Genomic DNA, 13,176 nt, shown 5'->3' on the forward strand with positions numbered 1-13,176 from the left:
AATCATTTTAGGGCCATCAATCACTGATAACACTAAACTGATGAGCGGTAACAGCTTTTAAAGCGTCGCCTATGGCCAATTTTGGGTATTATCGTTTTTTGAGGTTTTGCGCACGCAATTTTAAGGCTTGACATGTTTGGTGTCTTTTTACCCGACGTGACCCCGTCTTTTATATTTTACCAAAAAATTGGGTAATAATAAATGTTTTATCATTTAATATAGGGGAAACTGTTTTGTTTTTTTAAATTTCGGTGATTTTTCCTTAATATAGTAAAAAAATAAAAACCCCAGTGGTGAATAAATACCACCAAAAGAAAGCTCTATGTGTCCCCAAAAAAGGGTATAAAATTAATTTCAGTACAGCGCTGCATGACGGAATAAATGTCAGTCAAAGTACCGCAGCGCTGAATACTGAAAAATGGCCTGTATGGGAAGGGGGTTTACCACCGCGGATGTCAACTGGTTAAGCTGACCTAACTGTTCCCACCAATCCCCTGCACAGATGAATACTTACTGAGTTCCAATGGGCCTGGCCTCCATTGTTTGTAAACATACTGGGGCAGAAGCCTGTCTTTCCTGGCCGCACCTACGTGATACTTGCCCATTGACTTCTATGGTGGTTATCTACCTCCATCTCTCGTGTATTCCCTGCTGGAAGACAGAAGTCAGTAAGTATTCATCTGTGCATGGTGAGTGACATGGTCAGTGACATCCTCTTAAAGTGCAGTTTGTTTGAAAGTGTCCTTATTCTTTAAACCAGCCCTCACGAACCTCAGTAGCTACAGGCACCGTGGAGTAATACATCTTCAAACTTTACAACAGAGGCGCTGAAATCACAGCTCCACTCCTCTGATTTTCTTTAGGTGGCCATACACCTTACGATTATCGTACGAAACTTTTCGTCCGATGATCGAACCATCCCCATCCTGCCCCGATTATCGCAAGATTCAATTAGCCGTAATTAAAGAAAAGCACCTGGACGAATTGCGGCAATCAACCGCACGTATTTTCTTTTGCGCATGAGCAGTGTAGATCGTACGATTTTTGACGTGCGGCAACGCCACTAACCTTGCAAAAATCGTACGATCGACCAACGTTTTCAAACATGCTTGAAAGTCAAAAGTCTTACAATTGTACAGTATTTGCGGTTGTACACTGCCCGTACACCTTGCGATTATCGGACGAAAACTAGATCGCATACGATTATCGTACGATAATCGTAAGGTGTATGGGCACTTTGACAGCTGAGACTTGGCAGCCTGCCAGCCCTTAAATATAAATGCACAGCAGGTGTTGTAAGCTTTTAGAAACCCGCTGAAACTTTACTTTAGAGTTTTTGTTATCATCTTTGAGGATCTTTGAGAATTATTTGTTTCACAGTGCAAGCAGCTAGATAGATCAGGGATGGATTGTTTTAAAAATGAACTCCAGCTTTCCCTTCAGTCTGGCCCAGTGGTATTGGCTCCTCTCTTGGACTGAAATTGTTTACTCTGATTTCACTCCACAATGTGAGCTTCTCACAGTGTGCATTAGAAGCTGCAGCAAGATAGAACACAACCTCATTTCCTGGCTGGAGGATGTTTAGCATCATGTAGTGCTTTCCTCCCCAGCCTGACTGTCTCTGACCCAGTATGCTCATTGGAAATATGTGAAATACTTCTGAGTATGGTAGAACATGCAATGCATTGCTAGGTGTCTGAGCAGCCAATCACCACGCCCGCACAATGTCACATGATGGCAGGTGGATAGTCCATAGCCCTGTGTTGTTTCCTTTTCACTTTCTTTGCTAATTTGAATATACAACATGGTGCCCTTCTGCATATTTTGAGTGCAAAAAATTTTTCTCTTCTGTCTGTTTTTCGTTTTTGGCATCCTGCTTCGTTTTTTTTTTCTTTAACGGCCTCGGTCTGATCCATTTTCCTTATCAGCAGCAGCTGTTATAATCACTTTTGTGGCAGCTGCCCTGAGTTTTGGCTGTCAGGAGATGGAGCATTATGACAGCCTCTTCTATACCAGCAGCTGGGCAAAGCGTGCGTCAAAACATCTCATCTGACATTGCTGGCAAGTGGAAATAATCCCATGCACATATGTGTGCGCGTACCATCCCGAGAACTTTATTTACAAACATTTTACTGCAGGGCCGCCATTCTTTCTGCTTTGTGAATCCGGGGAGGCCGTTTTATTCGAAACTGCGTGTACTAAAGGGAACTTTTCATTGAATAGTCAAATTCATTGTTTTAGCAGCCATTTGAATTTGTATTGCCTTGTATAACCTCTGCAAGTTCAAAACACCCATTAAAGCTGGTCACTAATTCCAGCTATACCCTGATCACTCATAGCAATATGACCACCCACCTAATATTGAGTAGGTACCCCTTTTCCTGACCCGTTGAGGCTAGGACTTCACTAGACCTCTGAAGGTATGCTGTGGTATCTGGCACCAAGCGGTCAGTAGCAGATCCTTTAAGTCCTGTAAGTTGTGTGGTGGGGCCTCCATGGATCGAACTTTGGAGGACAAGTCAACACCTTGAACTCATTGTTGTGTTCCTCAAACCGTAAGCTATATGATGGAGCTTGCACTAGGTTAATTACCTTCTCCCTTCCCTCACATGAGAGTCTTCCAGGCTGCAGATTGGCTGCTTACCCCCAAGCGGTAGATTCTGGGAGGAAGGGTAGAAAGTCACATTCTTTCCCATACTCATTAGTATCAGGTATTTCCAAGGTCTCCAACAGATGAACAAAGCAGCAGGAGAGCATAGGGAAGGTCAGTATCAGTATTTGGCAGGTGCCCGTTCAAGAAAACCTGTCACTTGTGCCTATCCAGGATTCTTTTGAACATGGAACTGAAATGATGCTAAGCATTTCTCCAACCCTGCCCTCACCAACATGTGGTATTTAAAATAGGCCTTCGATCAAATGCCCTTATTCCTCTGGCTTGGTTTGCATGCCTTTCTTCGAGCTAGCTTAGTGTAACAGCACATCAGTGGAATGATCTACTCTTCGGCTCTGAAGTCACAGCCAGCAGTAGCTGGGCCAAGTAGAAGGAGACAGAGATGGAGACGGAGCAGGAAGGTACTGGTACACTTTTCCATAGGGGACGGTAATAAATGGTTAATGGCAGGTTATTGGATGGCTGCAATGTTGTTATCTCTACACTAACACCAATGAAAGCTGGGGAAAAAGGGGTTATAATTTGTAACCCCACTTTCCCCAGCTCCACTTGTGTAGTAGTGTTATTTTAAGGTATAATTACACTGCCACACTAAAGAAACTCTGGAAAGAGGGTTAAATTGCACTGTGTAATCCTCCTATAGTAACTTAAAATAACACTGTCACCCCAGTGAATCTGGGGAAGGTGGGGTTATAAATTATAACCCCCCCCCCATTTCCCCAGCTTTCATTGGTGTGGCGGTGTTAGGCTCCATTCGCACATAGCGTTTGCTTTTTTTTTTCCATATTCAAATAGGACCCATCACACACCTGACCTGACAAAACCCTTAAATATTGGGTCGGTGCCAAAGTGACAGCAGATGCCTCCGCAAATCAACGTATATGTAGAAAAGCTAGGATGCGACATCACAGAGGTCAATAAATATTGAATGAAATCAAGCTGGAGTGCGAGTGACTTTTCTACATTGGCGTTTAGATTTCTGCGCGGCATGAAAACTCGCAAATTGTAGCACACGCGCCGAATCGGCACGCTTGCAGCTACTACTATAGCCAGAACGCGCGGAATCCATCCAGAATATTGCGATTGGACTTTTTTTTGCACAACGTGCATTTTTGTACCATGTGGACATCGCGCAGTTGTGAATCAGATGCATTGGAACATATTGGTTTTTATATTTAGCGCATTTCTGCGTGTACAAATACATGCGGAAAACCGCTAATGTGTGAACGGAGCCTAAGGGACTGTTTACATCAAATCCCGCGTGTGGTTGCTGAGGAGGGGGCCCATAGAAAATGTTGCCATGGGGGCCTGCGATTTCTAGTTACGCCCTGCTTTTGAGCATTGTATAAATGTACAGCGGGCACTTCCCTTTGGTGAAGTAATGCTTATCTCTTTCCTAAAGAATCTCTTTAAGAAAATAAACCCAGAGAGTCCACAGTCAATTTTCAGTAGCTAGATTGTTTTACTGTAATAGCTACCGATTTACTGCTAAGAGTAATGTTCGATCACTAAGCCGATGGAACACAAAGCTCCCTACAGGCTACATAAGTAGCGTGTGTTAGAGATGATTGGTAAACATTTGGAGCATTGGTCAGTCATGTGGGATTAATGCACTGTCATTGGTCAGTCATGTGGGATTAATACACTGCTATGTATGACTTGTATAGCCCACCTAATAGGAGGTCATTTGTTTCACATGTGTAGCGACCATTTACTATTCTTAAGGTGGCCATACACTTTACAACCATCGCAAGACCTTAGTCTTGCGATGGTTGTAAAGTAATTTAAAAAACGTACGATCTGCCCATCTTGGACAGGCAGATCGTACTCTCGATCATCGCAAGCCCGTCCCCCGTTCGGCATTTGTCTCCCGAGCACCGTTCAAACCAGCCGAAAATCGTACGATTTTCAGCTGGTTTTCTAGCGTGCTCCTTAGACAAAAGACGTGCGACCGTACAGTAGAAACGTTCGCACGTCTTCGTTCACACTGCTCGATTCTCGTACGATCGCGGGATTTCCCGCGATTCTCGTACGAGAATGGAGCAGTGTATGGGCACCTTTAGCTGCGATGTAAGTAGTGTGATGGAACTGCTCCTGCACTTATCCTTGTCATCATATTTAGTATTCTTAGAATCTAATAATCTGCTTTTATTTGTCAACCTGCACCAGAAAATTGACAGCCGAAATCTGATTGGTTACTACAAGAAGAAATCATTTGCAGGGTAATACATAATGTAAAGCAACCTACAAAAAAATAATGAATGCACTGTGATGAGGAGTGTCTGCTCAAAGACCCGTGTACAAATCGTTAATTGCATTTGAGCTAAAAATAGTCACTTTGGCAAGTGCTGCGGAAATTCATTCAGTTAAATCAGAGAATCGAGCTAGAAACGCGACACGTTTCCAGTGATAATCCATTGGGCAGCACGGCACTGCAATGTTATTCCTCCACTGAAGGAGACCTGGGTGTTTAGTCTCTAAATAGGATACACTGTCTGATATGAGGAACCATTTAAAATACAGCTAATGGCCGGCGAGGATAACAAGCTGAATGAGTAAAATTCATGATATTTGAGGAAATGTGTTTCAGTTTTGTAGGACAGAATATCCTCTTGGTTGTTTGATGATTATATGGTGTTGTTGGTGTCCACCTGGATTGAGCTGTGATTGGTTAATCTGTGGATACCCTGGCTAGTTTAATAGTGTGCTGGGGACCTTTTTTTTGTGCTGCAGGTACTCTCAGACCCCCAGGAGACACATGCAGCCACAATACAACATTTGGGCACATGTTGGTGACAATGGACCAGTTTTACAATATTTTTATCAGATACCAGATTCTGCTATCCTGGCATATTGCTAGAAAAGTTGTTTGCATGGGTCTAAATATCCATCTCCAACTAAAATATTTTTGGTTTTGGCTAGGTTTACATCCTCTGTCAGGTTTTATGTGTTGTCTATGTCCCTGTTGGGGAGATTTTACCTCACTTCCTGTGCTGGCCACCACATAGGAAATTAGAAAAAGTCCCCAATGTGAACACAGACAGTAATATAATACTGATAGAGGTTCTTACCCTAACAGCTTCTGCATTAGAATAGTATTTTATTCAATCTTGTGCCCCTGATGAAGAGATTTTGCTCACTTTCTATCAAGGAAGTGGTTCAATTGCTACAGAAGGACCAATGAAAATTTGACAAAGTTGGTGTTGGTTACAGTTCAGTTGTAAGAGCATTTCATGTAAAGTCACGTAAAAGGAGATAATGCCCACTTAGGTGTTCATGCTCCTGGTCTTCAGCAGGGAGCATCAAGAAGCACAGCTAGAGGGATACTGGAGATGTTTCCTACAGCAGGGGAATCTAGAGCCCTCTGCTTCTTTCCTCCCTTCACCACCCCTGTGAACATCCTTGAGTTTAGTGGTCCAGATGCATCCTCAGATCGTGGAAATTGGGATTTTAGGACTGCAAGGTGATTACTATGGGTCATCCAGTTGTGAGGAACTAGGTGACTTAATACATTTTCTTTTTGAAAGCTTTCTTGGCAATGGAATTTGCACTTTGTGTGTCCCTTGGCTTGGAGAACAGACATAAAATGTATATAAATCTGCCTTTTCATGATGTCTACTTGCAATATACATTACCTGGCCAAAAAAAAAAGTCACCACCAGGATTTCAGGCAGTGTTATGATCTAGGGATGCATCAGATGGTCAGGCCTAGGTTCAGCAACGTTATTTCCCATAAAAAATTAGGTCAGCTGCCTTCCTGAATACATTGAATGTAGGGATGCACCGAAACATATCGGCCACCGAAACATATCGGCCACCGAAACATATCGGCCACCGAAACATATCGGCCGAAAATGGCACTTTTGGCATAATGCCGAAAGTGCCATTTTCCTGCCGCTACATCGGCGCATCCGTGATTTATTTTCTCACCGCTGTGCGCTGCTCTATGTCCCAGCCGGGAGGAGAGAAACTGTGATAGCCGGCCGAGCGCTGCGGTGGAGAGGGCTGTGAGCGGCCGGCGTCTCCTCCCACACCGTTCTGCCGCCTATCACAGTCCGGCAGAACGGTGTGGGGGCGGAGACAGCGCTGTCACAGGAGGCTGGGCTTTTCTCCCTACACTGCTCGATCAGCCTCCTGTGGCAGCGTGTCAGATAGAAGGGCAATGTACACACACTCAGTGATCAGTGATCGCTGAGTGTGTGTACATAACTGAGGATATGGTATGTTAACTATATCCTCAATTATGAATGAATGGGAGTGATCTATATCATCCCCATTCATTTATAGTTGTAGGTATAGTAAACACACAATGTCCTCATGTTATCAATGAACAGGAAGACTCATAGAGGATTCCTGTTCATTAATAACAGGGGGCACAGAAAAAGAGATTGAGGACTTTGTGTTCTCAATCTCTTTTTCTATTTTAAAAGGGAAATATCAGGGGTCTGTTTTATTTTCTAAAAGTAGAAAATAAAAATATTTAATAAAAAATGAATTCATAAAAAGTTTATAAAATATAAAAAAAATTGAAAAAATAAAAAACATTTTCGGTTTTGGCCTGATATTTTTTTTTATTTTGGTTTCTTTTTCGGTTTTAAAGTTTCCATTTCGGTGCACCTCTAATTGAATGTTCAGGTTTTTCCATCAGTGGATTTTTTCTTCCCTGATGGCACAATGGGCATATTCTAAGATGACAATGCCAGGATTCATCGGGCTACACAGGCGGCTGGGCTTTTCTCCCTACACTGCTCGATCAGCCTCCTGTGGCAGCGTGTCAGATAGAAGGGCAATGTACACACACTCAGTGATCAGTGATCGCTGAGTGTGTGTACATAACTGAGGATATGGTATGTTAACTATATCCTCAATTATGAATGAATGGGAGTGATCTATATCATCCCCATTCATTTATAGTTGTAGGTATAGTAAACACACAATGTCCTCATGTTATCAATGAACAGGAAGACTCATAGAGGATTCCTGTTCATTAATAACAGGGGGCACAGAAAAAGAGATTGAGGACTTTGTGTTCTCAATCTCTTTTTCTATTTTAAAAGGGAAATATCAGGGGTCTGTTTTATTTTCTAAAAGTAGAAAATAAAAATATTTAATAAAAAATGAATTCATAAAAAGTTTATAAAATATAAAAAAAATTGAAAAAATAAAAAACATTTTCGGTTTTGGCCTGATATTTTTTTTTATTTTGGTTTCTTTTTCGGTTTTAAAGTTTCCATTTCGGTGCACCTCTAATTGAATGTTCAGGTTTTTCCATCAGTGGATTTTTTCTTCCCTGATGGCACAATGGGCATATTCTAAGATGACAATGCCAGGATTCATCGGGCTCAGATTGTGAAAGAGTGGTTCAGGGAGCATGAGACATCATTGTCACACATGGATTGGCCACCACAGAGTCCAGACCTTAACCCCATTGAGAATTTTTGGGATGTGTGGGAGAAGACTTTACACAGAGGTCTGACTCTCCCATCATCACTACAAGATCTTGGTGAAAAATGAATGCAACTCTGGATGGAAATAAATGTTGTGGCATTGTGTAAACAATGACACTGCGAATATGTGCTGTAATCAAAGCTGAAGGCGGTCCAACAAAATATTAGAGTGTGTGACTTTTTTTGGCCAGGTAGTGTATTTTCTTTGCATTTGTAGTTTCCTTCCTCACTTTTTATTACCCTTTTCTCTTCTCCATAGCGTGTCCTCCTAACCTCATACATTTCAAATGTTGCTGGTTGTTGGGCATAATCTTTTCACAGAGTACTAGTTATATGTACAGTAATTGTTTTCAGGAGCTTTTTTTGACACCTCACCAGGGCATCTGAGACCTTACCATCAATCCCAAAAATGAACACCGACCAACTCATGTATCACAATCCACAGTGCATGGGGCTGGTGGTGAGGTCCAGCTGTCTCGATAGACGTAATATCAATACATATGTGTTTAGAGACCTAAGGATCCCACATGTAAAACAAGAAGTCATATTATATATCACTCATGCTGAGTGGGTCATTATTGTAAACCTAACAAACACGAAAAGCTCAATTCACAAAGCTTTAACTTAAGGATAAATATCTTTCTTTTAGTCATGTGACTATAATTTTCAAATCTTATTGATCTCATCAGAAATTAACTGTCACTTTTTCGAAAATAAGTATCCTTACCCGGGTGTGCTACCTTTGTGAATAAAACCCACCTCACGCATTGATATTATCCATAAATATTTTTAACAACATTTGGATTTGTTTTTCTCTGTAGCAGTTAATTTTATCAGACATAATATCAGTGGAAGGTTGGCTGCTTGTAGCCGATGGGGCCATCTCATGTTAGAGCACCAACCGATTCAGGGTTATAGTCACAAGGCATTACAGGAAGGAATGTGCAGGCAGCAGCCGTGATGGTTCTGTTGTCTTGTCTTCCTAGAGCAGGTGTAGGCAAACTTCAGCCCTCCAGCTGTTCTGCAACTACAAAATGCCATTAGGCATTGCAAGACTCTGACAGCCACAGGCATGACTCCCAGAGGCAGATGCATGATGGGATGTGTAGCTATCATAGCTGGAGGGCCGGAGTTTGCCTACCCTGGCCTAGAGGATAGTTATGTGATTATATACCATGAGCTACATGCTTCGAATAGTAGGTATTAACCAAGATTGTCCTCTTGACATCGCTTTGCCTATCTCTGCTTCTGCAAACGCTGTAATGAAATATGTAACTGTCCTTTTCAGCTGTCCCTCCAGCACTCCTCTGTCCTCCTCTTCTCTGATGTCCCACAAAGTCTGTGCAGGTGCTCACTACTCCATAGACTTACCTTGTGTCTCTCCTCGTCTCCCGGCCGAACATCTGAACTGTGCATGTGCCTGCCCCAAGATCCTTTGGGGCCGCCCGAAAAATGTTCAGATGTTCGGACGGGAGCGCGTGGCGTAGACACAGGTAAGTATTAACCCTCTGAAAAAGTTGTTTTAATCGTTTTGCATATATCTACTGTTTGCTAGCAGTAGATATATGAAAAAACATGCTGAAGGTTTAATAACCCTTTAATATCAATATAGTCATCTTCCTCCATTCATGCCTTTCTGAGATGTTTGGAGCAATTGCGAACAGGCCACACATGATGATGTTACACTGTATATGGCTATATCAGCAATTGATGGGTTGATCCTATAATCCAGTTGAATTGGTGGAAGTCTTTATTTTGGACTGTTATTCCTTGTGAGAAAAGCGGACCCTTGTGTTTCGGCTGTGCCTGCTCAATACATTATGTAGAATATTAAGGTCTTCCAAAGGGTATTTCCTCTTTTGTATATGTAGTGGCCATACCCCGATGTATTGACTGCCGCCTTGCCATCTTTTCCCTCCTTTTCCGAACTGCATATTATAAATATTGTTTTGCTTGCACCTTTTTACAGCTGGAATACACAGCAAGACTGGATTTCCTGTGGCGGGTTCAGGCCAAAGAAGAAATCAACGAAATGACGGAACTGAGGGAGCACAACGAAAACATGCTCAGAAACATCCTCCCGAGTCACGTGGCTCGCCATTTCCTAGAGAAGGACAGAGATAACGAGGTATGTCATTCCACAAGGCGCGATGATGATGATAAACCCAGCCTGTCACTGACAACTCATTATCAGGTGGGCTTTAGTGAGTACCTGAAGATCTCTAGTAAGAGCAATTACATTCTATTAAAGTCAAATATGTCAAGCACGGAATTTCTTTCAAAAAATTCCTTTAAATTAAAACCAGTTATGTGTGTATGGTCCGTGTCTGTAACAATTCCCTTATGCGGACAGATCCTCCTCCCTTTCAGAATATGATTGCTGAGAATAGAATTTGTGTCTTTGCCTATAACATTATATATAGTATAAGTGATGATTGCGTCATAGGGTACCATGAGTTCTATAAACTAAACGGTGTGCAGCTGGCGTATTCTTTTTATTGTTATTATACAGGATTTACTGTATCTCACAGAAGTGAGTACACCCCTCACATTTTTGTAAATATTTTATTATATCATTTCATGTGACGACACAGAAGAAATGACACTTTGCTACAATGTAAAGTAGTGAGTGTACAGCTTGTATATCAGTGTACATTTGCTGTCCCCTCAAAATAACTCAACACACAGCCATTAATGTCTAAACCGCTGGCAACAAAAGTGAGTACACCCCTAAGTGAAAATGTCCAAATTGGGCCCAAAGTGTCAATATTTAGTGTGGCCACCATTATTTTCCAGCACCGCCTTAACCCTCTTGGGCATGGAGTACACCAGAGCTTCACAGGTTGCCACTGGAGTCCTCTTCCACTCCTCCATGATGACATCACAGAGCTGGTGGATGTTAGAGACCTTGTGCTCCTCCACCTTCCGTTTGAGGATCCCCCACAGATGCTCAATAGGGTTTAGGTCTGGAGACATGCTTGGCCAGTCCATCAGCTTTACCCTCAGCTACTTTAGCAAGGCAGTGGTCATCTTTGAGGTGTGTTTGGGGTCGTTATCATGTTGGAATACTGCCCTGTGGCCCAGTCTCTGAAGAAATATAAAAGCAAATAAAATTAAAAAATACAGTAAACTCCCCATTATCCAGCATCCAAAGGGATTGGTAGATTCCGGATAAATGTAGTTTCTGGTTGCTTGAGCGTTACTATTAAAAATGGGTTTATCCGATGCCATTCCCCATACTATACCATACCATAACAGTATATTGTACTCTAAACCGTTAAAGGAGAACTATGAGGTGAGTGAAAATCACTCAGCCTCATATTTCGAGCTGACGTGTGACAATGAAACTGTCACACGTCGGCTCAATAGATCGGGAAGTGAGCAAACACATACCGTCGCTCGCTCACTTCTCGATCCTGTCCCTGCAGAGAGCCGTGACTGTCACTCACGGCTCCCTGCAGGGATTCCCTCCCCTGTCCGATCCTCCAGCGCTGACCGGCGGAACGGATGGGGAGGGGGCGGGTACAGCTGGCATTGCCTCTAGATAGGCACAGCCAGCTGTCAATCACACAGCTGGGTGGATCTTGACAGTAATGTCGGGATCCGTCCTGGCTGCTGCGGTCTCGGTATACCGCGAGCTGCAGCTCGCGGTATACTGAGCTTTGGGGGTCACGGGAGGACGCTAGTTTGTGTCCTCCCGTGACCCTTAGGAGAACTATGGGGAAAAGCACTGACCCCATAGTTCTCCTTTAACAATACATTGCAGTACTGGGAGTGATCACTAGTCGGCTTCTTTACAGGATATTATATAACACAGCACTTTCACAAACCTTAGATCAGACACCCGTTTCCAGGATAATACAACACTTTTCAGAGATCGTTCAGACGCTCATTCCCAGGATAATCCAGCACTTTCGGGCCCGTTCCTATAGCTTTCCATGCTCCAGAGCCCGCTCTCCCTCTCCCAGCAGCTGGCAGATTGACTGAACAGTGAGTACACAGGGGATTTTTTATTTGTTTTGCCGATTAGATTGGAGTTCCGCTTAGCTGAATACCAGATAACAGAGAGTTTACTGTAATATGTTATTAACTAAAGACATGTAAATATATTGTAAATAGGGATGTCCAGATACCAAGAATCGTACTTGGTACAAGAACAAGTACTGACAATGTTCCAGCTCCAAGACTAGACCAGGTACAAACCAGACCAAGTACAAGTACTGATACTTGCCCAAGTCCTCACAGATACAAGTACTGATACATTTTTGTTTAGTGTCATGTGACAGTTTTTCTAAAACAATACAGAGTAATGATTTCAGGACAGTGGTGGAGCGCCAGAGCCAGGTCCCAGTCATAGCTCCAACCGCTGCAACCCTGGTAGTTCTCATGAAAATGCCAAGTATCAGCACTGGTATCTGAACATCCCTATTTGTAAACGTATAACAGGGGATGGAAGACCAAAGCTATGAGACAAGGCTACTAAATGTAATTATGTTCACGCTGGAAGTGAGGAGATAAAGGGGGGATATGATTCTGATGTACAAGATGGTGAATGGTGATAGCAACATCAGCAATAAACTTTTTACGGTAAACTCCATAACAAGGACTAGAGGCCACCATCGAAAATTGGTGGAGAAAAGATTTCGGCACAAGGGGCGTAGGGGATTCTTCTCAGTAAGAGCGGTTAGGGTCTGGAACTCGCTGCCGCAAGCAGTGATTTCAGCTGAGAGTGTGGAATCATTCAAAAAGCGTTTGGAACAATTTCCTCACAGACCATAACATACAGGTACACTTAAGAACAAGATCACACATGGACTCATACACATGTAGAATCACATGCATACACGCAATAGGTTGGACTTGATGGACCTGTATCTTTATTCAACCTCAAATACTATTTAACTGTGTAACAGTATAACTTATTGAAAAATAATAATATGTCATTAGCTAAAAGACATGTAAATATATTGTAAACATGTATAATAATAAAATATAGAAATATAAACTTTAAAAAAAGAATATACAAACAAATAAAATATAAAAATAATATGGTATTAA

The 13,176-nt window shown here is 42.4% G+C and overlaps 1 protein-coding gene across 2 annotated transcripts in view; it reads left to right on the plus strand.

Moving 5' to 3' along the window:
- ADCY8 (adenylate cyclase 8) overlaps positions 1 to 13,176 on the plus strand; it is a 242,886-nt gene that overhangs the window by 213,894 nt on the left and 15,816 nt on the right. For both annotated transcript variants that reach the window (XM_018558861.1, XM_018558869.1), the window contains one exon: positions 10,088 to 10,246. In XM_018558861.1, coding sequence (XP_018414363.1) covers positions 10,088 to 10,246 — 159 coding nt within the window. The remainder of the gene's footprint in view (positions 1 to 10,087; positions 10,247 to 13,176) is intronic.

This window comes from Nanorana parkeri, unplaced genomic scaffold (assembly GCF_000935625.1).
Source record: "Nanorana parkeri isolate BGI_ZX_2015 unplaced genomic scaffold, ASM93562v1 scaffold15, whole genome shotgun sequence".
Lineage (NCBI taxonomy): Eukaryota > Metazoa > Chordata > Amphibia > Anura > Dicroglossidae > Nanorana > Nanorana parkeri.